Source organism: Garra rufa, chromosome 24, assembly GCF_049309525.1.
Source record: "Garra rufa chromosome 24, GarRuf1.0, whole genome shotgun sequence".
NCBI classification, from domain to species: Eukaryota; Metazoa; Chordata; class Actinopteri; order Cypriniformes; family Cyprinidae; genus Garra; species Garra rufa.
In genome coordinates, this window is record NC_133384.1 from 30,056,622 (window position 1) to 30,083,241 (window position 26,620).

At 32.7% G+C, this 26,620-nt stretch overlaps 2 protein-coding genes across 2 annotated transcripts in view; one reads left to right on the forward strand and one right to left on the reverse strand.

The window, feature by feature from the left end:
- The window catches only part of LOC141300421 (uncharacterized), a 41,380-nt gene that overhangs the window by 9,294 nt on the left and 5,466 nt on the right, over positions 1-26,620 (forward strand). The window contains exons 2-3 of the mRNA XM_073830698.1: positions 14,272-14,387; positions 19,088-19,143. The gene's annotated coding sequence lies outside the window, so the exon portion shown is untranslated. The remainder of the gene's footprint in view (positions 1-14,271; positions 14,388-19,087; positions 19,144-26,620) is intronic.
- Positions 13,524-26,164, reverse strand: steap2 (STEAP family member 2, metalloreductase). The gene is made up of 5 exons (XM_073830697.1): positions 24,361-26,164; positions 21,022-21,560; positions 18,209-18,736; positions 16,594-16,758; positions 13,524-16,500 (listed from the first exon to the last, which is right to left on the reverse strand). The coding sequence occupies exons 2-5, from the start codon at positions 21,520-21,522 to the stop codon at positions 16,216-16,218; spliced, it is 1,479 nt and encodes a 492-aa protein (XP_073686798.1). The 5' UTR covers positions 21,523-21,560; positions 24,361-26,164; the 3' UTR covers positions 13,524-16,215.

A 26,620-nucleotide genomic window follows, 5' to 3' on the forward strand; every position in this document is an offset into this window, starting at 1 on the left:
ATCTACCTCATTTTAAAACTCAAAGTTATACGTTGCAAGTTGAAGGTGGTGTGGAAACACTATTGTTTTTGTACGCATCTCTAAACAAGTCTTTAATAAATAAATCACAATTGTTTTAAGCGAAGTCAGATACAAAAGTATCAGGCATTACATTTATATGTATTTTTTAAATAATTACGGTAGAGTTACAGGTTTTTGGGTAGTTTAGGATAGGTGCATGTAAGCAATGAAAACTTAAATGTGACAGTAAATGTTACAGACACATTACTTGCATAAAAGACTATGACTTTATGTCTTTAAATACATATTAACAAAGATTACAATTTTTCTTTAGATTCCAGTGAAATTATCTGCTTAAAATTAACCAAGGGTAACTAAGGCTTAACTTTTTCATGGTTTTGTTTTTACAACAAATATGTTTTTAATAAACAGTATAATTAGATTTTAACCAATATTAAAATCTAACCAATATTTTTAACCGTTGACTTTATATCATTTATCTGGTTGAAACATTCCAGCTAGTAAATTAGCTGGAATGTTTGACCAGACGGTTTGACCAGAGTCTGAGAATAGTCTTTGTCTAAAAACTAGCCAAAAACAATGGCAAAGGTATAGAGCTAGCGAGGGTCTAGTGAGTTATATTTGTGTAGATATTGGGGACGTATTTTTCCGTTGGCTAGGTGGTAAATAAAACAGTCATACCCCATTGGTCTGGACATTGGGGAGGTGAGTTTTTATGTAAATATTGTCACATCCTTGGTTGTTTGACGCACCCCCAACCTACATTCAGAGTTTAGAGACACTCAGTTTGACGCGGTAGACATTTTCTACATTGTTACAATGGCGTCCGATGCTCCAAACACCCCTGAAACAAGATCAATGTGTGTCACATCGGCAAGAAATTCTGTTGAAACAGACATGCACCAGGAAAGTCATGGTCTGATAAAGATTCTCGCTGAAGATGAAGATTTTGTGAAACAAGAATTCACAGTGTCTGATGATCGTGTGGGGAGATTTGTGTTTGACAAGACATTGCAGACTGTGAAACTCTACGTTTTGGATTATGAAGATCTACGTATACCTGAATGTAGTTATCTGCTTTTGACGGCCATAGACTGGACGTACTTCTACAATCAAATTTGGACAAAAATTAATTTTGGTGGAAAAATCAGGTACGTTTATCAGTGGGATGCTGTCACGGCTGGTATGAGGTACCTTGTGACAACGAGACCAGAATACGTACGCCTATCTGCCTGTTGGAACAAAATGCATCATGATCAAAATCATCTCATACGTGCAAATAAACAGCGGGAGGAATCTGAAAGAAAAGTTTTGTCTGAAAGCAGCGACGAGTTTGACTCCGATGATGACTCCGAGGACGAGTCTGATGATGACTCTGATGATGAGTATGAGCATGATGATGCCTGGCCTATTCCTGAGGACAACCCTTTCGGATGCTGCACAACAAATCTATATTTAGAGCCGAGCGACGAACCTGTGTTAAACACTGTTTTCTCAACAATTGACAAGCTGTTTCAGGCAAGTTAGACCAATTTCACAGTCAGTGTTTTATTGTGGGTATGCATCAATATGTATTGGATGTATAGCAGAACAACAAAATTGTAAAGCATTGAGTCTTTTCCTCTGTTTCTTGCTATATGTTTGTTTAAATAAACATGTATTGGATACAATTTCCCCTTTGCCTCTTTTTATTCAAATTTTATCATATTTTTAAAAGGTGTAAACATTTTAAAACAAAGTATTGTTGTTGTCTAGTGTTGTATGTATTATCTATCACATTTGTAAATTTATTTGAAACATTTTATTATGGCAATGGTACTAAAATCTTTAACAAACTAACATTATCTTTGGTATAATAGTTACCGCTTGGTTCGTGGATCATTATCTTTGGTATAATAGTTACCACTTGGTTCGTGGATCTTATTTTTTGAGTCTATAATCTTTAATCAAAATATTATAACTAGCTTGAGCGAAACTTATCTTGGATGCTTGACTGATTTTCAAGCCTTCCGGCCCCAACCTCCTTTACACCTTGCAACAGGGGTGAGGGTGGGCCCTATCAGTAAAAACCCCAACAACTGCGGTCCTCATCAACTCTGCAGTAACTGAGTTCACCCTATGCTGTAAACATAACCAGGTTTGGACTACGGACCTACTGCAACATCTTGTTAATCAAAACAACAACAACCTCATTTTACTGAACCACGGCTCTGCTTCAGTTTTTCTGCTCATAACACTTTGGGGGGTTCGCAGAGTAAACGGTCAATCCGAAATTCTAGGAAACGGCTACATCTTGGAGAAAACTGAATTCTGAAAAGAACGTCTGAAACTACGCCAAACCTGATGGAGCACAACTGTAGGTCTGGCGCTGCTGCGGATGATCAATCGGAGTGCAGCTGTGCCACAGTAAAAATGTGCGGTGTAAAAGTCGACGTAGACTCTATGTTTAAACTGTATTACAATGGACAAATGATCAAACCGATGAACACGGTCATCGTCGATGAGTGTGATCCGAATCATGATTGTACGGGGGATACTAAACGTAAAACAAACCTTAAGAATGAAATGAAGATTGTAAGAAGCCTGAAAAAGGAAACACGTCCTGATGTGACAGATGTCTGTGTTAACAGCAAAGAGACAATCAGCGTGACCACTAGAGAAATTCTGGGTATGATGATGACTGCATGTAGAGATGAGATTGTTGTAGCGCATGTATTGTGCGTCCTTAGTAATAATCTTTGTTTCCCTAATGTTTCAGATCAGAAGCCTGATAGAGACTGTAAACCGAGGCCGATACAAGGTTATAGCACTTCTTTTTTTTTATTATTCTATGTGTCGAAAATTTCTAGATTTGCTGAAAGAAGATGTAAACGAATTTTCTCCCGACCAGAAATGGATCAAAACAGTGGGCCCTACAGTCAAGTTGGTTTGCAAAAGTGCGTTTTTGCATCGTTATGGGTGCATAAGGCCTACTGCATACCTTCATAAAAATGAAAGTCCGTTTATAAAGTGAACCTAGGGGTATATATGAAACGTTTCATTTAAGCTAAAACATACAAACATATTCAGTCTACTGAAAAATGTCATACAGCCTAGTGTGAAATCGGTGTACATTAACAGTGATTTGATACAGCTATAATATGATCTAAAGAAGAAGGATGGATTTTTAGTCCTGAGTTGTAGCTGGGTGTACCATAGGATGTTTGCCTGATTTTTGTCATTCAAAATAACACTATTTTTTATTATTTTTTTCATCAGAGACTTCAAGACAAGGACCAACAGGCATCCGTGTAAAATGTTAGTGTGATTTATCTATTAATAATGGGGAACATTATCACATGTACAATTAACTAATATATGAATTGACCCATTTTCTGTAAAAAGGCAGGAGCTCCACGTCTAATGGTGGCATGATATATGCCCCTGTCATAACTGGATCAAGTCTAGGCTCCGTTACAATGACTATGACTTCTGCAACGTCTGGCAAATCAAATGTGATGGTATATTGTAAGTGTAATACATGTACATTGTCTACAACAAACAAACAAACAAGCAAATAAATGTTGGTATATGAAACTATTAAAAATGGTCATTAGATGGAGTTGCTTAACCGTTAGATAATGTTGATCGTGTACATCTGGAGTCTAAAGTAAAGGCCCAAAGTATATTTTATATAAGCTGTTTTATTTATTTATGGGGTTGTATTTTTATGATGGCCTCATATTTTGGACACATCCACATAACCGCTGAAGGCAAACTGTACACTGTATAAGATAGCATGTTGTAGCGCATGGATTGTCCTTAACAGTCTTTGTTTCCCTAATGTTTCAGATCAGAAACCTGATAAAGACTGTGAACAGAGGTCAGTACAAGGTTGAAGTAATTTTTTTCTTTCTATTCTAAATATTATTATTTTTTCTAATATCTTTTTTTCTTTTTGTATTCTCAGGTTATCAGATCTTCCTAAAAGGAAAAAACAGTAAGCTAGTTTCAAAAGTGAAGAACAATTATTGATGATCTTGACCTACCCCGTGAATCAGTTGCAAATGCGAGAGCAAAGACAACAAAAAAGAGAAAGTTGAGGACATTGCTTGTCTGTATGCATTATGATGCCTTTCTTACATGATGTGTGACTGGTTTTATTAAATTTATGTCTCTGTTTGCGGTTTGTATGTGGGGGAAAACAATAACCTAAGAAAATGAACATAATCAGTTGAAACAAGCTCGACTGATACAATTAGAAAAAGCTATATATATATATATAAAATATGTTGAAGGGCTGTGAAATATCTCACCCGGTTCCCCTGCGTTGGAACCTCGGAGTAAAATTTTAAATGTAGGTTTGTTAAGAAGAAGGAATAATCTGTCTTAGTTGCATTTAAAAATATTGTGTCTAACTTACTCGGTAGCATGATTGCCATTTTATCATGAACAGTATTGGCCACAGATTGATAAAAGTAAAAAGAACCAGTATATTAGGTGAAAAATTTGAATGCAAGTATGTGTGTTAAAGCATTGAATAAATAAATTAAAAGAGTGTATAATAATGTGCGCTCCACAATTACTGTCAAGTGTTCATGAGACGGACGTTGGAGGTATCGCCTTACATTGGGAGTTTCGTATGCAACCGAATGTTTTTCATTTAGCTTTTTCAGTGCAACTATATATTCTCAGGAGAACCCCTGACCCCCTGAAAACACTCCTCACACGTGTTGTGTGATTCACGCGTAAAGTCAGCGAGTATTCGAAGAATGCCATGAGATGCATTTGGGGGTGTCTTTTCTCATATGTAGTAACCTGTTTGTTACTATGATTTATAACTTCAATAAACTTAAAAATATAAAATGAACGCTGTATAATGATTTGTTTTGCTGTAGTGACATGTTTGTTACTATGTTTGATATACATGATCACCTAAAAGTATTGTAAAAGATTATTTTTATTTAAGATTATTGGAGATGTTTAGTATCATCTTTAAAATAAGTGAATCAAATGTTTTATGAGTTCAATAAACTTAAATGTTGAACACATGTTTAAAAATGTATGATGAATGATTTGTTTAGCTGTAGTAACATGTTTGTTACTATGTTTTATATTTTTGATCACCTGAAAGTATTGTAAATGTTAATTTTAATAAACATGGAGATGTTTAGTACCATCTTTAAAAAAGTGAATTATGTGTACAATAAACTTAAATGTTGAATACATGTTTAAGATGTACAATGAATGATTTGTTTAGTTGCAGTAAATTGTTTATTACTATGTTTTAAAACCTCAATAAACTTAAAAATATAAAATAAGCTTTGTATATTGATTTGTTTTGCTGTAGTAACATTTGTTACTATGTTTTAAATTTATGATCACCTAAAAGTATTGAAAATGTTTATTTTTATAAACACGGTGATGTTTAGTATCATCTTTAAAATAAGTGGATTATGTGTTCAATAAAATTAAATGTTGAATACATGTTTAAGTACAATGTACAATGAATGATTTGTTTAGCTGTCGTAACATGTTTGTTACTTTGATGCCTTGTATAATTATATATGTATTCCCATCTTTTTTAACCCTCTGGGGTCTGAGGGGGTTTGGGAACGTTGCTGATGTTTTGTCCTTCACTGACATTTGTGCGTTTCCAGTACCTTAAAACATATTTATGGTTATGATTATAATGTATTCAGCACAAATCGGACTACAATAATACATGAGCAGCGTGATCGTATATGTATGTGTTTTGAGAAAACAAAAATACTTGTTTAAAATTTTAGTGACAATATTGTTTTACATGTTTTTAATTCGTCTTTTGCTTATGTTTTGTGTTTGAGTTTGCATCATGTGTTTGCTTTTTGTGTTTTATTTTGCATGTATGTTTGTGTTTTAGTCTGCATGACTGTGTTTTGTGTTTGAGTTTGCATCATGTGTTTGCTTTTTAGTTTGCATGTTTGTTTGTGTTTTGTGTTTGAGTTTGTGTTGTGTTTGCTTTTTAGTTTTTAGTTTGCATGTTTGTTTGTGTTTGAGTTTGCGTCGTGTTTGCTTTTTAGTTTTTAGTTTGCATGTTTGTTTGTGTTTTGTGTTTTATTTTTCATGTTTGTTTGTGTGAGTGTTTGTACTTGAGTCACTTTTTAGGTTGAAATGTTTAAAGGACTTATCAGATCACACATTTTTCTAATAATTTGGATATTACATTGATATAACAACATAAATGTGATTTATGATCAAATGTCTTGAGTCCTACTATAATAATTTAAATGACTTAAAATATTTTACTACAAATGGAAGTAGGTTGAACTTTTTGTGTGACGGGTAGGTGTTCACTTTGTAGAGTACAAAAACTTTATAAAAATATAGTAAATAATGTTTATTTAAAAATATAGAAATAGAGAAAGTTTACTGTGATTGGGTAGGTTAAGGGGTTTCAAAGTATCAAACTGACATGCCCAGGCATGTCCAGGTCCCCCATAATCCATATGGTTTGGTCTGCTTAAATACATTTTTCCCCTTTACTTATTTTGACATTGCTGGCTCCCCATTACAATACTTACCGTTACCTAAAATCTAGTGTAAATGTTTTGCTTTGTTTTATATCATGTGTGATCACATCGTTTATATTCATTTCTTTTTTATAGAAGAGAATACGACTTGGAGGACTGAATGTGTGTTTGCGTACATGATTAAGCTACACTGTTGGGCCCAAGTGTTATCATTTATATTTTTAAAACATTACAGAAAGACTTTGTTGATATATTTCATTGTGCGGTTATGGATAAAATAAAAGACTAAAGTGTTTGATGTGAAATAAATTATGGTTAAGCTAAAATATAAGCGTAAGCCGAGAGGAATACATTGCATTATGTTTATTTAAAGTAACTATGAAATAAATGTATTTCATTTAAAATGTTTGCAAACCTTCTCTTTCACACAGTAATCCAGTCCGCAGATTTCTTCAAACAGATATTACCCCCTAGACTGGAAAAGGCGGGGGAGATTTCTTAAAACAGATGTAGCTACTGTAAGAACAAATTCAGACCCATTGCAAAAATGACAGGACACAGCAGCCTCAAATAGAACCGCACTCGTAACTTGTGTTAATAGAGACTTTTCAATAATAAATATTTTTTATATCAACTAATATATTGTTGAAAAAGCATTTTATATACAGCCATCACATTACATGTATGAGCACTTTTACATATAAGATGTTCAAATGATCTGTTGTGCAATGCTAGCTCAAACATCCCACGTGCAGGCTGGGGAGAGAGTATGTGAGCAAGAGGGCCGCAGACACACGCACGCAGACGGAGACAATTTTTTACCCTAGACTGTAAAAAGGTAAGGGAATTTTTTAATGATAAAAATATTATTTATATTATGATTATGATTATTATTTTATGTTTAGTATTATTTGCACTTGTTTTATAATTGTTTATACTCATCTTTTTGTAATAGCAAACATGAACGCCCCGCCCTACAACTGATGTAGGACTAGACCGTAAAACAATCTTCAAAGCTTCATTCCTCAACCAACAATGGATGGACACGCAAACAGGCAATATTTCTCTACCCTGATGACACCAAACACCGGACTACCCGGCGCAAACAACATATTTCACCATCCCGGGGGGATATAGCTTGACGCAATCCCGGGTAACTCCCCATTGTAAATTTGGCACAACAACTTTAAACCCGTCATTGGATGGCGCAACACCGGACACAAAACATCATAAATTTGGCGGAACAACCATAAACCCGTCATTGGATGGTTCAACACCGGGGTATGCATGTTGTAAATTTTCGCTACAACCGTAAACCCGTCATCCGTTGACGCAACACCCGGTATACCCCTTCATAAATCCTCTCAACAGCCCATAAACCTGTCACCCGTTGACGTCGCACCTGGTCAATCCATCAAACAAGGTCAGTAGAGTTCACTAGTTCAGCGCGGGGACAAACACGTGGTCATGCTCTACGTGGGTGGGCCCCAGGGGGGAGGGGCGTGGGGGAGGGGGAAAGGTCAAAAGGTCAAAGCCATTAATCATTTTTGGCAGGCGGTGTACCCTTATGACTACTCCCATTCACTCCAGAGGATCCATTGGTGATCAAGTGATGTGACTTTTTCCCTGTCATACCATCAGAAACCACTGTACCACAGGAAACATTGGCAGCATGTCAGATCTTTACACATGCAGAGTGGAGGCCATTTTCATATTTTAATAGTGTGGGTTATGCAATCAGAGGAGGAGGAAGAGTCGTTCAGGTCTTCTAGTGAGAGGAGTCGAAAAGGCAATCGATAGGATAGAGAAAGGAAAGCAAAATGAATGCGTGAGTGAATACTTATTCAACACCTACAATCGAGAATCACTAAAACCAGCGCTCTTCCCAAATCAACAAAAACCCTAAAGTTTGGATGAGCAAAGAACTCGGGAACATTGATTATAGTTGCAAAAGTTGGTTATAGCTCACCTAGAAATTATTTTGTAATCATTTATTCACCCTCACATCATGTCAAACTTGTTTGACTTTCTTTACTCTGAGAAACACAAAAGGAGATATTTTGAAAAATGTTCATGCTGCCGTTTTTTATAGGAGATAGTAGGCTGTCAAGTCTTAAAGGGATAGTTCAACCAAAAATGAAAATTCTGTCATTAATTACTCACCCTCATGTCATTCCAAACTCGTAAGACCTTCGTTCATCTTCGGAACACAAATTAAGATATTTTTGATGAAATCCGAGAGCTTTCTGACTCTGCAAGGCTTAGAAACGTTTAGAAGATGAACAGGTTTGAAATGACATGAGGGTGAGTAATTAATGACAGAATTAGCATTTTTTGGGTGAACTGTCTCTTCAAACAGGTTAAAAAGTACAATAAAAGTAGTTCATGTGACTTGTGCATTGTATTCTTAAGACAAATAATTGCTTTATTTGAGGAACAGACTTCCAAGTTATTCTGAGACATACAGCATCACAACATTATTAAATATATATTTATTTATTTATTTATTTATTTCTAGTGGTGTATTCTTAAACTACTGTTTGGAGTCTTTAAAATTTTGTTATATTAAATATATTTTATGATAAAAAATATTGTAAAAATGATAATATTGTGAAATAGTTTTGCAATTGAAAAAAACAGTTTTCTATTTGAATATATACTAAAATGTAATTTATTCTTGTGATGCAAAGCTGAATTTTCACATGATCCTTCAGAAATCATTCTAAAATGATGATTTGCGCAAGAAACATTTCTTATTATTATCAGTGTTGAAAGTTGTGTTGCTTAGTATTTTTGAGGAAACTAAAAAATGTTTTTTTTTTTTTTTAGAATTCTTTAATGAATTTATTTGAGACAGAAATAATTTATACAATTTTAAATGTTTTTTACGCTCACTAATTTGAATGTGTCCTTAATAGCTTCATAGAAGTATTTATTTCTTAAAAAAAAAATGCTCTGACCCCAAACTTTTGATTAGTGGGGCATATATACAGAACCAGTCAAAAGTTTTTGAACATTAAGATTTTTACAATTTTTTTTTTTAAAGAACTCTCTTCTACTTACCAAGCTTGCATTTATTTGACTCAAAGTTTGAAATATTTTTACTGTTTAAAATAACAGTTTTCTATTTTAATATATTTTAAAATGTAATTTATTTCAGTGATCAAAGCTAAATTTTCAGCATCATTACTCCAGTCTTCAGTGTCACATGATGCTTCAGAAATCATTCTAATATTCTGATTTGCTGCTCAAAAAACATTTATTATTATTATGTTGAAAACAGATGAGTAGAAGTTTTTCAAGTTTCTTTAATTAATAGAAATCTTTTGTAACATTATAAATGTCTTTATCATCCTTGCTAAATAAAAGTATTCATTTCTATCATTTCAATATAATATGTGTCTTAAGTCGCTGGGGTATATTTGTAGCAATAGCCAAAAATACATATCATGGGTCAAATTTTTTTTTTTTTTTTTTTTTTTTTTTTTATGCCAAAAATCATTAGGAAATTAAGTAAAGATCATGTTCCATGAAGATTTTTTGTAAAATTCCTACTGTAAATATATCAAAATGTAATTTTTGATTTGTAAAATGCATTGTTAAGAACCTAATTTGGACAAATTTAAAGGTGATTTTCTCAGTATTTAGATTTGTTTGCATCCTCAGATTCCTGATATTCAAATAGATGTATCTCGGTCAAATATTGTCCTATCCTAACAAACCATACATCAATAGAAAGCTTATTTATTGATATTTCATGTGATGTATAAATCTCAGTTTTGTAAAATTTAACCTTATGACTGGTTTTGTGGTCCAGGGTCACATATTACAAAAGCTTTTGATTTCAGATAAATGCTGATCCTTGGATCTTTCTATTCATCAAAGAATTCTAAAAAAAAAATGTGCTCAACTGTTATAGATATTGATACAAATTATAATAGCTTTGATCACAGATATAAATTAAATTTTAAAATATATTCAAATAGAAATAAATAGTATAAATATTTCAAAATTGTACTGTGTTTGCTGTACTTTGAATCAAATACATGTAGGCTTAGTAAGCAGAAGAGACTTCTTTAAAAACATAAAAAAATTTCCTTTTCAAAAACTTTTGACTGGTACTGTAGATATTACATTTTTTGTTCAGTCTTCATGTCCTCTATCTGTATTATTACCCAGGTCATTTTAGACATCTTCATTGTGTCTGTTATGCAATAAGAGTGTAATGTTCCTCCTGAGAACCACTGAGGAGCCCACCATAAAAGTATTACGAAGCAAATGAGGCAGAGTGTTTTATTTGCGAGCCCACGCTGTCCACACGCTCTCCTAAACTGCAGTTTTTACTCTCCCCTGCAATTAACGCAGCTGTTTTGATGAACGACATCAGCGTGAATTAGATGTAAGCTTGCGGGGCCATTACGGTTCGGGGTGATAACCTGTACGGGAGTATAATAGGCAGACAATTTCTCCTTGTTTGTTGATCATTAGTGGTAATTAAGACTAATCTCTCTCCGTCTTTCAAACTTTCAAAGCAGGAAGCACATTTGTAACCATAGTGACTGTTACGATCTCAGCGTGGCGTGAGAACTGCCTCCGTCTTGGATTTGCAGTGATTTGTGGGAAGTTTACTAGTAAATGCTCAACGGTGACACTTATAGAGGCCTAAGGTCTGGTCCAAAGCAAACACCCTCGTGACATTTCATCGAAACGTCGGAGGACCTTCGGCTCCCTTCAGTGATAATGGCTTAATAAAAGATTTAACAGGCTTCAGGATCACAGTCTTGTGGCCATAGAGGCTGACTCTCTGCTCATCTCGTCACGCTAATTGATATTATTATGTGTCCAGAGCTTTAGGAGATCTTTAGGGGTTCAGATACGCCTGCTGAGATCTAAACTCAACATTTTGGGGGATGAAGAGATTACATTTTATCTCATGACGAACTGGTGGTGGGCAGCACTAGACACCCACAGCTTGGTGCGTTTACCCATAATGCTCTGTTTGAGAAGGAGAGGTGCGCCATCTGCTGGTGAATGTGTTTATAAAGACGTGGGAGTGAAAACTGTAGGTAATGAGGTGAAAAGTCGGAATGATTTTAGAAGCCCACAACCGTTCCTGCAGGGCTGATGTGGGATGACAATATAATTCAATGCCTTTTATGTCAAAATATGTCTAAAAGTGACTAAAAAGATTCAAATTTTTTGCTGTTGTGTATATTTTCAACCGAGTGAACATGAAGTTTATCATTTATACTACAGTTAAAATAAAAGGCAACATTTTTAGTTTTTTTTCCTCACTTGTTACTTGTTTTTAACATTCAGTCTTCTATGCATACTAAAAAAGGGACTACAGTGTCTTTTTGGATGTGATGGCATGACGGCCTGTTTAGTCATGTTACGTGGTATTACCATGTTATTTTTCAAAAATACATTACCAAAATGTTTTTAGAAAGGAATTAAGACTTCTATTCAGCAAGGATGCATTAAATTGATTAAAAGTGATAGTAAAGTTTGTTTTATTTAGTACTGACCTAAATAAGATTTCACATAAAAGATGTTTACATATAGTCCACAAGAGAAAGTAATAGTTGAATTTATAAAAATGACCCTGTTCAAAAGTTTACATACACTTGATTATTAATACCTGTGTTGTTAACTAGTGGATCCACACCTGTTTTTTTTTTTTGTTTGTTTTTTTTTTGTTTAGTGATAGTTGTTCATGAGTCCCTTGTTTGTCCTGAACAGTTAAACTGCCTGCTGTTCTTCAGAAAAAATCCTTCAGGTCCCACAAATTCTTTGGTTTTTCAGCATTTCTGTGTATTTGAACCCTTTCCAACAATCACTGTATGATTTTGAGATTCATCTTTTCACACTGAGGACAACTGAGAGACTCATATACAACTATTACAGAAGGTTTAAACGCTCACTGTTGCTCCAGAAGGTAAAACAGTACATTAAGAGCCAGGGGGTGAAAACCTTTGAACAGAATGAAACGTGTACATTTTACTTATTTTGCCTAAATATCATATTTTTTTTCATTTAGTACTGCCCTTCAGAAGACTGACTTACATGTTTCCCAGAAGACAAAATAAATTAAATTTACTCTGATCTTCAAATTTCAAATATTTTCACACCCGCTCTTAATGAGCGTTCGAACCTTCTGTAATAGTTGCATATGAGTCCCTCAGTTGCCCTCAGTGTGAAAAGATGGATCTCAAAATCATAGTCATCTTGGAAAGGGTTCAAATACACAAAAATGCTGAAAAACCAATGAATTTGTGAGACCTGAAAGATTTATCAAAAGAACAGTATTAAGAATCAAGTGTGTGTAAACTTTTGAACAAGGTCATTTTTATAAATTCAACTATTATTTTTTCTTGTGGACTATATGTTAATGTCTTTTATGTGAAATATCTTCTTCAGGTCAGTACTAAATAAAAAACAACACGCATTTTGTATGATCCCTCTTATTTTGGTAAAATGATTAACATTTTGCAGATTCTGCAAGGTGTAGGTAAACTTCTGACCTCAACTGTATATAATAAATAAATACATACATTTACATTTTTTTTTTCTTTTTTAAACTTTATTTTCATGCTGAAAAAATGATCACAGAAAAAAATAAGTGATAATATAAAATGTTCTTTGAGCAGCAAATCAGCCTATTAGAATGATTTCTGAAGGATCACGTGACACTGAAGACTTGAGTAACGATGCTGAAAATTCAGCTTTTCATCACAGGAATGAATTATATTTTTAAATATATTAAAATAGAAAACTGTTGTTTTAAATTGCAATAATATTTCACATTTTTATTGTATTTTTGAGCACATAAATGCAATCTTGGTGACCATAAGTCTTTCAAAACATTAAAAAAAAATCTTACCAACCCCAAACTTGAAGTACAATGATTTTATTATATAATACCATGGGGCCACCATATTACTTGTTTCTATGGGGAGGTAAAATCTCATAAAATCCCCCAAAAAATATCAAAAAAGAATTAAAAACATCTTGGAGACAAACTGTATGTCTGTATTTATTGTTACTCACTCCAAACATCAAGTGAGGCACAGGAGTTTGAGTGTTCACACTGCTACCGAACAACACACTGGAGGCAGATAGCGCTGTGCAACAAGACAAGTGACACGAAACAGTTTTCAGCACAGTTCACAGGAAACAGTGTACTGTAGAAAAGAGCTGTCTGTTAGCATGAGATGTTAAGCTGCGAGTCTGTGTAGGTCATTTCCAGTGGCTGAACTTGTCATGGTACTGCTTTACCTGTACAGACACTAACATTATGACGTGTTGATCTGTCATATGAACCATTCAATCTCATAGAGTGTTGTGAATGCAATTAATGCAATGTTAAAAAAAATCCTTAAATTATACGAAAGTCAACATGAAATGACACTCACAACCCATTTAAAGGGATAGTTCACTTATAAATGAAAATTCTGTCATTAATTACCTTCATGTCGTTCCAAACCCGTAGGACCTTCGTTCACCTTTAGAACACAAATTAAGATATTTTTGATGAAATCCAAGAGCTTTCTGAGCCTGCATAGACTGCAGCGCAACTGACATGTTCAAGGTTCAGAAAGGTAGTCTATGCAGAGTCAGAAAGCTCTCAGATTTAATCAACAATATCTTAATTATAGGTCTTATAGGTTTGGAACGACATTAGGGTGAGTAAATGATGACTACATTTTCATTTTTGGGTAAACTATCCCTTCAACTTTTGTGTTTTTTTTTTTTTTAGTAAAACAGGGCAGCGCTTAAGGAAGTCCCATTGGGAAATTATTGGATTGAGAAAAGAGGTTGTTTCTGTACCAGAATGAAGCCCGGGACAACGTAACGAGCATTTTGATCACAAAGGTAATGCTGTTATTATATGCTATTTTTGCCATAACCTTTACGTATTTGCTGTGTGGAGAAAGTTACACATTAATGAAAGATTGCAAAGACAATATTTCATGTTGACTTAAAGACATAAGCCAGAGTTTTGGCATGTGGTTTAATCAAACTGCACGTTTATACCAGTCAAAAGTTTTTGGACTGTAAGATTATTTTTTTTTAAGAAGTCTCTTCTGCTCACCAAACCTGCATTTATTTGATTCAAAATACAGCAAAAGCAGTAATATTGTGAAATATTTTTACTGTTTTAAATAACTGCTTTCTATTTGAATTTATTTTAAAATGTAATTTGTTCCTGTGATCAAAGCTACATTTTTTGCATCATTACTTCAGTCTTCAGTGTCACATGATCCTTCAGAAATCATTCTAATATGCTGATTTGCTGTTCAAGAAACATTGTATTATTATTATAAATATTTAAAACAGTTGAGTACATTTTTAAGGATACTGTGATAAATGGCAAGATCCATAGATCAGCTTTTATCTGAAATAAAAAGCTTTTGTAACATTATACACTTTACTATTCAAAAGCTAGTCAGTATATATATTTGGGGAAAGAAATTATAGAAATAAATACTTTCATTCAGTGAGAATGCATTAAATTGATTAAAAAAAAAGTGATGATAAAGACATTTATAATGTTACAAAATATTTTGTTTCAGATAAATGCTCTTTTTTTTCTTAACTATTCATCAAAGAAACCTGAAATAATTCTACTCAGCTGTTTTCAACATAATAATAATAATAAATGTTTTTGAGCAGCAAATCAGAATATTAAGAGTGATTTCTGAAGGATGTGACTGGAGTAATGATGCTAAAATTTCAGCTTTGAAATCACAGGAATAAATTACATTTTAAAATATATTCAAATAGAAAACGGTTATTTTAAATAGTAAAAATATTTCAAAATTGCACTGTTTTTGCTTTACTCCGGATCAAATAAATGCAGGCTTGGTAAGCAGAAGAGACTACTTTAAAATCATTAAACATTAAAAATCTTAACTGGTAGTTGACTGGTAGTGTATGTGTTTAAAAGTTTTACTTTTGAAAGAAATTAATACTTTATTCAGCAAGGATGCATTAAAATGATCAAAGTTGACAGTAAAGACATTTATTAATGTTAAAAAAATCTGTTTTTTTATTATTATTATTATTATTAATGAAAATAGTTGGAAATGCAAATTAAATTAAGCAGCACAACTATTTTCACTAATAATAACATGTTTCTTGAGCAGCAAATCAGCATATTCAGATATTCTCTAAAGGATCATGTGACATTAAAGACTGCAGTAATGATGCTGAAAATTCAGCTTTGTGTCACAAAAATAAATTACATTTTCAAATATTTTCAAACAGAAACCAGTTGTTTTAAATTGTAATAATATTTCACAACTTTACTGTTTTTACGGTATTTTTAATCAAATAAATGCAGCTTTGGTGAGCATTAAAATGTTCAAAAACATTCAAACATCTTATGATCCCACACTTATTGAGCAGTAGAGTGTGCATAAATAACAGTTTTTAATAAGGTTCGGTATACATTAAGGGGCTCTTACAGTCACATAACATCCTCCTTTGAAGGGGTCAGTGAGGTCACATGACCACTGCAGTTCGAACTCAACTCCTATTCATGGGCTGGAACCAAATACTAACTGCAAATTAATCTTTGTGTCCAAAAAGCAGCTGAAATGTCAACTAAATGAGCCGTAGCTGACCAGGTATGATGTGTATGATTAGTACATCTAGAAACAAAAGGCTGAGAGTTTACCGTTAGTGTGACATGAAAAAGTTACATGATGGTGACCCTCTCAGGTGAAACGTGGGCAGCTGGTCTCTCATGGTTGGTGCGGCTCTGATTGGAGTCTAATCCGCGCCTGATCCGCTTCAGCTTTCGGCTCACACAGGGAAGCAGCAGCACCACTTTTCCGATTATAACCGTGACAGGCAGAACCAGGGCCAGGACAAAATTGGGCGGCATGTAGAAGCGATAAGACTCCTCCAGAAACGCCCGCTGCCAGCCGAAGAGCAGAGCGTGGAACGTGGAAATGAGCAGGGCGATGTAACCTAGAGTGGACTGACAGCATATAGACGCTTGGTTGACATCTTATTTGTCTGAGGACCAGAGAAACACTGAAGCTGCAGGGTTGGAGGATGGAGATTGTCTTACCTGGATAAAGCTAAACTCTCGCCAGTTGAGTGCATTGTGCACTGACGGAATGGAAGTGACGGCTAAGAGAGAGAGGAGACCCAGAGCCATGATGCCGAAGGAAACGTACATCTCCACTCTCCAGACTTCCTCTTCGTTCCATGAGTTTTCTATGTTGGCATGCACCTACAGACAAAGTAAGATTTGTTTATACGCTTTAATCCTTTATTTTTATTTTATTTCATTAAAATAGTTTACATTCATGCTTTTATATTATATATTGCAATATTCTTTTTAATATCTTTTTTATTTTGTATAAAAATGTAAATATAAATGTATTTAGATATATAAATCTATATTTATATTTGAATTTGAATTATTTAAAATGTACACTTATTTATAAAAAGCTGTACAGGGTTTGGTGCATAACAAATATATAAAAACCGGGAAAACACATTTTATTATTATTAGTATTATTATTATTGTGGTTGATAGGCTGATATAATGCTTATATATAATCAAAATACATCTGAATCTGAACTACAAACAAAATTGCTAAAATTGTATTATTTATTATTTAACTGTATTTATTAATAATAAAAGCATAATAATAATAATAATAATTATTATTATTACTATTATTTCTAATAATTAATATTTATTTAGTTGTTATATCAGTTTGTATGTTTTATTTACATATTACTATTATTAATATTGTTATTATGTTTAGTATTAATATGCATTAATATTAATCATAATATTAATTAACCTCCATGTATATATGTATGAATTTTTTATTATTTTAATGCTATAATAAAAAAGATAATTATAAATAATAATATTAATAATCTAGTTTCTATTACCATCATTGCATCTCTATGTATTAATGTATTTATTTTGTTTATGATTTTTGTGATAATGTTGTAATGTTTGCAAATAATAATAATATAATATTAAATAAATAAGGTATAATATTAATATTATAATAGTATAATATTAAATAAGGTGTTTATATATTTATTCTATATTTTATTAACTAATAATAATAATGATGTTATAATTATCAATTATTACAATTAATAATAATAATAATATTTCTATTAATACCATTGGACCTCTGTGTATTTATGTATTTATTTATTTTATATTATATTAACTATTATTATTATTATTATTAATACTCTATTAATTAATCTCTATATGTATTTTTATATTTGTATTATTTATTTATTCACTTTTTATGATTCTATTTATGATGATGTTATAATTAACAAAGATCATTAAAATGGCAAATAATAATAATATAATATTAAATAATAATAAAGTTTATATATTTATTCTATATTTTATTAAGTAATATTGATAATAATGATGTTATAATTAACAATTATTACAATTATTATTAATAATAATAATAATAATTATATTAATACCATTGGACCTCTGTGTATTTATGTATTTATTTATTTTATATTTTATTAACTATTATTATTATTATTATTATTATTATTATTATTATTATTATTATTATTATTATTATTATTGTTAGCCACATAGTGAACAAAACAAAACCAAACCAAACAAAATTCACACAAAATTCCACTTCTGGATCTCACTGAGTAAAGCAATCACAGACCTGCTGATAGGCCATGTTGAGCATCAGGTATCTCTCTGAGCGTCTCATGGGCAGACAAAGGCTGTAGAGCACGTGAATGCACCCAAAGAAGAAGCTCAGCAAACCCAGCTGTTTGCGGCTCTCCAGCCAGCCCTCCAACCAGGGCGGAAAACGGCGGTACTTCGTCCCATAGATGAGCTGGTACGTGGCAGCAAGCTGTCCTGCCAAATACACCAGCGCTAGCAGAACTATGGCCACCACAGGCAGCGTCCTGTTCACTATTTCCAGAGGGATCTTGTAGAAAAAACTCTGTCTAGTCTTCATATAAGGATGGATAATGTCCCGCACGAAGGAATAAGCGAAAAAGAAGATGGACAAGGCGACCGCGGTCAAAACAGGTCCTTTCCAGGCGGTGAAGAGATGCAGTGGCATGTTCTCGATCTCTTTGGCAGAGGACAGCGCGCCCATGTCCACAGGGATGAAACTGAGCTGACGGGCCATTTCAATGAGCTGCAGTCGAGCGTCCACTGAATTACTGCAAATATAGACCTGTACAAAGAGATTACAAGCAATCAATAATCATTCCTTTCAAAACAGTCATTCATTCCTACTGTAGCTGATATATTGGTGGTCAAATCACATCACTGTTGGTCATTATTGGGTTTAAATTAGATCTTGAATGCCAGATTTCCAATGTGGTATCACACTTTGGATCCCATTATATATATATGAATGATCGTTTACAGTAGGAACAATTCCCCTGAACCCATAACTAGAGTGGAATTAATTCACTGAGTTTATAAGGTTTCAAAATGAGACTGAGATAAAAGCAAGTTTATGGCATGGCTGTAATGGATCTTTCATTGTGTTAATAAAATCTTTTTCACTTTCCGCTCGCAGAATTTCCACAGAGGGCGGCTCATCTGTTCATCATTCTAATCAGCTGCTTGCAGAAAGTAAGACATTTACTTTTACTGTTGGCTGGAAGAGGTTTCTGCTTATATGAGAACACATAATCTTCATCATAGACACTAAGTCACTTCAGGAGTGTCATTAGCACACCAAGGGCTATATTTTGTTTTTGACCCACAACATTTAGCACTCTGTTGGGTTTGTAGTATTTTATTTTTATTTTTTTTTATTTTGTCTATACTGCAGTTATAGAGTAGTAAAGCTAAAAGTAAAAATAAAACTGTTTAAAATATTATATAGAGCGGTAAAACAGTGTAGATCTTTGTGGTTTAGTAAAACAAACTATTACAAATATTTTTGTTCATTGAAATAAAGCTAAAATTAGATTAAAACTTAAATAAGTAATATTGCCTTGTCGACTAACTGAAATAAAATAAGTACTAAAAATTACTCATTAAAATAATAAAAAAGAATGAAACTGAATTACTACAACTAACACTGAAATGAAAACAAAACTTAAAGTAAATGAAAAATATAAAAGCAATTTCAAAATATTTATAGGTGTAAGCACTAAAATTACTGAAAAATAAAACTGAACATAAATATTTTAAAAATACTAATTAAAATTACAAAAGCCCCCCAAAAAATAATGAAAACATAAAAATTAAAGCTACTTTAAAATATGATTAAGTTTAAGGAGAAAAAACTACTACTGCTACTTAAGCTGAAACAGAAATATTTGTTAAAAATAAAAATAACAAAAGCACGTAACAAAATTACTAAAAATAAAAAATGAAAATAAAACTTTAAAAAATATTCATAATTTTAAGTACTAAAATAAAACTGAAATAAACAAATGAAAGCTGAACAGAAATATATTTTAAATAATAATAAAAATTATGAAAGCACATAAAATTCCTAAAAATAAAACAAAACTAAAAGTAACTTCGAAGTATTTATAATTTTAAGTACTAATATTGCTGAAATAAATTAAAGCTGAACAGAAATATATTTAAAAAATAACAATTACAAAAGCACATAAAATTACTAAAAATGAAAACAAAACTAAAAGTAATCTCAAAATATTCATAGGGTTAAGTACAAAAATTGCTAAAAATAAAACTGAAATGAATTAGAATAATAATAAAAATAACAAAAGCACAAAACAAAATTACTAAAAATGAAAAATAAAAACAAAACTAAAAGTAACTTCAAAAAATTCATAAGTTTAAGTACTAAAATAAAACTGAAATTAACAAATGAAAGCTGAACAGAAATATTTTTAAATAATAATAAAAATTACAAAAGCACATAAAATTAAAACTAATTAAAACAAAACTAAAAGTAACTGAAGTATTTATAATTTTAAGTACTAATATTGCTGAAATAAATTAAAGCTGATCAGAAATATTTTTTTTAAATAATAACAATTACAAAAGCACATATAATTACTAAAACTGAAAACAAAACTAAAAGTAATCTCAAAATATTAATAGTTTCAAGTACTAAAATTACTAAACATTAAAACTGAAATAAATTAAAGCTGAACAGAAATATAAAAAAATAACAGAAAATAATTACAAAGGCACATAACAGAATTACTTAAACTTATTTGAGTTCAAGTACTTTTAAAGTTACTTTTAGTTTTGTTTTCATTTTTCATTTTTAGTTTAAGTACTACTAAAATGAAAGTGCAATAAAATAATAATAATTACAAAAGCATATTTTTTAAGATTGAGTGATGTGTCTGGGCTCAGATAGACCTTGGGCAGACTGTTCTGAAGCTCTGCCAAAATATCTAAATAGAAACATTTTGGGCTGTGTGTTTTATTCGCCAAGCTTGCTAAGTGAGATTATTTGGCTCAGCATGTTTAAAACCTTTAGACTTCCCCGAGTGTTGTTTCTACTGAAGTACAACATACCTGTCGACTGGAGTCTCTGGGACCTGACTGCATGGCCCAGGACGAGATCACATTGAAGCCTTTGACCACAATGGATTCTGGGAATAGGGAGGCTAGGTATTCTGCGTTTGATTCTGGATACTGGTTGATCCGTCTGTTGTTGCTGACATCCACCAGTATTTTTCCAGCCAGCAGGTGTTTGATGTCCCAGAGGGAGGAATAGTGCTCTCGGCGAATGGCCAGGAACACGATGTTGGTCTTCCCCACTGCGTCCTCGTGATGGGTCACATCCACCACGTGCGGGAACGACTCGGCCGCTCTCTTGGGCTGTCGGCTCCCCACCACCACATGAAAGCCATTGCGGAGCAGTCTGAGGGTCAGGCTTTTGGAGAAGTCTCCAGAGCCGATGATGCCGACCGTGGGTTTGCCAGATCCATCTTTGGACCCGTTCTTCAGCCCATTTGGTAGGAAGCAGACTTTGGTGCTGGCCGGGCTGCTGCCCAGCAGGGAAATAGAGTCCATTTTCAGGCCCGAAGCACCTCGTACTGGATCTTAAGACACTAAAGGAATAATTTTTGGTAAAAAGAGATCTCAGATGCACATTTAGTACAATTTATTCCAAAGACCATCTCTTTAAACTAACTTATATTTCACCCCATACTAAAAAGACATATACACATTTTTTTCAAAATAAGAAAAAAGACAGTACAACAAATAATACTATAATTTTAGAATACTTTTTATATATATGTGTGTGTGTGTGTGTATATACACACACACACACACAGTAATAAAAAAATATATTTTAACTAGTATAACTTTATTTTTAAACTAGTATTTTTAAGTCATAGTAGTTTTTGCTACTGTCTTTTTTTTCTTTTAAATATGTCTAGAAAGGATGTTTCCTGTCATATATGTGACCCTGGACCACAAAACCAGTCTTAAGTCGCTGGGGTATATTTGTAGCAATAGCCAAAAATACATTGCATGGGTCAAAATTTTTGATTTTTCTTTTATGCCAAAAATCATTAAGAAATTAAGTAAAGTTCATGTTCCATGAAGAATTTTTGTAAAATTCCTACTGTAAACATATCAAAATGTAATTTTTGATTTGTAATATGCATTGTTAAGAACCTAATTTGGACAACTTTAAAGGTGATTTTCTCAGTCTTTTTGATTTTTTTGCATCCTCAGATTTCAGATTTCAAATAGATGTATCTCAGTCAAATATTGTCCTATCCTTATTTATTGAGCTTTCATATGATGTATAAATCTCAGTTTTGTCAAATTTAACCTTATGACTGGTTTTGTGGTCCAGGGTCACATATTTAAACTATCTAAAATATCTTTTTAAACAAATGTAAAGTTACTTTAGTTATATATAATTTTACAATTTTAGTTTTAGTGCTTATTTATCATTTGTAGTTGTTATTATTATTATTTTAAATATTTCTGTTCAGCTTTAATGTGTTTATTACTTTTTTTGGTCATTTTAGTACTCAAACTTATGAATATTTCTGTTTTCATTCTTTAGTTTTAGTAATTCTTTAGTAATGTCATTTTTATGTATTTGAGATTTAATTTATTTTATTTCAGTTCTATTTTTTGTCTTTTTAGTACTTAAACGTATTTTATAATATTTTGAAGTAGCTTTAATTTTTGTTTTCATTTTTAATTTTAGTAATTTTGTCATGTGTTTTTGTAATTTAATTTACTTTCTGTAGTGTTGAGCTTTAATTAGTTTATTAGTTTTATTTTTAGTAATTTTAGTACTTAAACTTATGAATATTTTGTAGTTACTTTTTGTTTTGTTGTTTTTTTACACATTTTTACTAAACTGTACCATGAATTTGTCCTATTGTGTGACATAAAAAAAATAAGAAAAAAAACTCTTAATAATATATAAATTGTTAGACACTTATTTTCACATATTGTTATTTAATTAACATGAAATTATAATTAACATTATTTTTCCCCATGACTTGGACACTTTCAAGACAACCTTTGAAAACAGGACACACTTTGCTGTCATCCATTCAAAACTGCAGTAGGGGAGATATAAATATCTCTCATCTTAAAATGGTAAAATTTTCAGCAATGCTCAACTGTTTTTTTTTAAGATATTTTTAGATAAAAACAAATCTGTGGTTCTTATATGTGTCACACCATAGGACATTACATCACATTAAAGGACAAAAATGGTAGTTATTAAAGTACTTTTTTAAGGCATCATTTTGATTCTATTTGCTGTCTGCATCGTTCTCTTTGGATCTTCTCCCTTTGGGTGGATCCCTGTTAATTTTCTGTTCATATTTAAATGTCCTCTCTCTTCCATGGTTTTCAGAGACAAAATGTATTAAGTCCCTATGCTTTCGAAAATATATGGATGAAAGAAAATGATTGCCATTTACTAAAACCGACACCTGTAAAATTATGCCAGAGGTTTTTATTATCATTTTTAATGCTGTTCTTATTGACATTAATTTTTAAAAGTTTTGATTTACTGAACCATGCTTGAGACAGTCACACCATAGGACAATTTTTAGGTTTGGCTCAAAATAAAAAAATAAATTGAATAACACTTGAAGTCCGTGTAGGACAAAGAAATGTTTAACCATTTACAGAATTTTAAATAACGACAATATTAATTATATTCATTTTTATCTTGTGGGTCAGTAAAAATGTCATGTCACGTCAACAACTCATATATTATTTATTGGTTTATTTGGTATTGGTTTATTTAATGGTGGTATCTATGTCTTTTATTGTTTTTTGTAAATATGTGTCTGACAGAATGATTCTGATATTTGTACTACACTAACGAGAATCTAAAGACAATCACTAAGAATAATGATAATTATAAATAAAATTGCAAATAGACTATCTGGAAGCGTTATAGTAGTGAGAATAATGATAATAATACATTCAATAATAACTATAAATAATAAGATTAGATGTAACCTATCTAAAATAAAACAATATTAAGATCCACAGGTTGGATGCATGTAGGGTTAGCTCATAAAAACCTGTTTTAAAATGTAAAAAGGTGTTCCAAGGAAGAACAGAATAGAATAGAATGTGGAATCAAATTCTGTATTCTTCATTTCCATGACTTTGAAATCTCAGACAGGCTGTGTGACCTGTTAGAGTGTTTGCTCATATGGAAACAACATAAATCATGTTTATTCATCAAAGAGGAACAGACACAGTATCTAGCTATATATATATATATATATGTATATCTATATTTAATGTCGGGGCAGGTTGCTCTGTAAATCACGCATTATGATACTAGAATAGAACATGACGCATTCGGTGTATGTGTAATTGCGCAAAAACATCTCAAGGTTATAACGTTACCTGTAATGGAATCTGCCGTGGCACCATCCAGCAAACAGATGAGATGTATATGTCCCTCACCGGTGGCTGTTTCCCCGCCCTCTGTCCGTTTGATTTGCAATGACCCACGCTATAGTCGCATACGGAGAAACGGTGCCTCTTCCACTGAGCGGCATCTGAGAGTAGACAGTAGCTGGTATTATCCTCTAGGGGGCGCTTCGAGGCTCAAAACAACGATTTCCTCATTGAGTCAAATATGCGTTTTATTTCACTGAAATGTTTGCGCTTGTAATAGTGTAATCCTTTTAGCGTACTGTATTATTTTCTTTGCTTTTATGTTTTATAGTTTTATTATGCGAAGCTCTCATTCAGTGATCACAAACGAATATAACTGGTTCGTTCTCATCAGCGCTGAGAAAAACAACACTTACCACGTGACTTGTTGTCACGTACAATATTTTATTCCTAAACAAAATAAGCTCAAACTGTTTAACAGCACTTGTATTAAACATACGCAGGTACGAAATAAACCAAGAATCAATTATTATTTATGGCGCTTTTCCACTACACAGTACCAGCTCGCCTCAGCTCGCCTCGGCTCGACTCGACTCGGCTCTGTTTGGTTTTCCACTGTGTAAAAGTTGTACCTGTACCGGCTTCCAGGTACTTTTTTTCGTACCACTTCAGGCGAGGTTCCAAGCGAGCTGAGTCGAGCTAAGGCGATACTAAAATGTGACGTGAAAACACAGCAGACTACTGATTGGTCAGAGAGAATCGTCACTATTCACTGCGTCATCATTGCACGCGCCAGCAATAGTATCCAGAATAACCCCGGGCTTTTTTAAAAAGTTTGGCCAGAGATTGCGTGACATATCCAATCCATTACATATTATGGCAACTCGGAAGAATACGCCGTGGTCAAACGAGGAGGTGCAGACAGCGGGTGTGTGTCGCGTAGAAGATTACATCACCGCAATTTCTTGCAGCGTCGCTGGAGGTACAGGGTAAAGTCTAGAAGGGATACAGCTATGGCTACTGGGCATGCGCACATCAGTCTAACGTTATTTTTGTCACACTGTACAACAATAATACTTTTTTTGTATTATAGTAAGGGCTAAGTTTAGGGTTGGGGTAGGTGTAGACGTTAATAAAACACAATCTAATAGGTAGAACAATTAATTTCATTGTTAGTTTCCGGTCTGAGCTGTATACCCTCTAGCCACAACCGAGGTACAGGTACAACTTTTACACAGTGGAAAACCAAACAGAGCCGAGTCGAGCCGAGCCGAGTCGGGCCGAGTCGAGCTGGTACTGTGTAGTGGAAAAGCGCCATTAGACTGGTGCGTTTTTGACGATTCATAAACAACTTCCGAGCCGCTATACCACAATTCACGCTTCTTAATAATTTGCCCTTCTGGTGGTTTTTATTCAGTTTCAGGGATCTTACATGTTGGAGTGCTGCAGCATGTCTCTGATCTGCTATGTGATGAAGACAGTCCTATGCAGCAGGATAATAGTAATTCATTATTGTAGGTTATAATGAAGCACCATCATTGTCTTTTAGCAAAGATGTTTATGTAGGCCAATATGCTCATTTTGAAGATGTACTACAGGTAATTAGACTATGTTCATTTACTTTCATGAAAATGAAACTATTAGAGCTTTTAGAGTCGTGTTAATGCACATGCACTCGTTTAAACCTTTTAAATATGCAAATGATGCAATATCATATTAAATATGCACGAGTGATAGCGACCCCACAGAAAATGACTTATTTTTGTTATTATGTGGTTAATAATTAACAACCTTTTCTCAAAACATTGTTTATTTAACAGTATTTAAATATTTATTATGCATTTGGGGAAATAAACTAGTTTTGTCTTATATATTCTGTTGTTCATAAGTTTGGGATCAGTGCGATTTTTAATGTTCTTGTTTTTTTCTGTTTTTTTTTTCTTAAGAATTCTCTTATGCTCATTAAGGCTGCATTCACTCAATCAAAAATGCAGAAAAAAATATTAATATTGTGAAATGTTATTACAGTTTAAAATAATGGTTTTCTATTCGAATATATTTTAAAATCTAATTTATTCCTGTGATGCCAAGCCACATTTTCAGCATCATTACTGCAGTCTTCAGTGTCACATGGTCCTTCAGTACTCATTCTAATATGCTGATTTATTATTTTTTAAATCTGTGATTCTTTTTTTAGGATTCTTTGATGAATAAAACATTTAAAAGAACAGCATTTATTCAAAATAGAAATCTAAGTCTTTACTAT

Excerpts from the sequence above, each read along its gene's own strand:
- steap2 (XM_073830697.1), bottom strand. The coding sequence starts at position 21,522 with ATGGACTCTATTTCCCTGCTGGGCAGCAGCCCGGCCAGCACCAAAGTC. Across the intron at positions 18,737-21,021 it reads CCAGAGACTCCAGTCGACAG|GTCTATATTTGCAGTAATTC; the intron begins GTATGTTGTACT and ends CTCTTTGTACAG. Across the intron at positions 16,759-18,208 it reads TCAACATGGCCTATCAGCAG|GTGCATGCCAACATAGAAAA; the intron begins GTCTGTGATTGC and ends CTTTGTCTGTAG.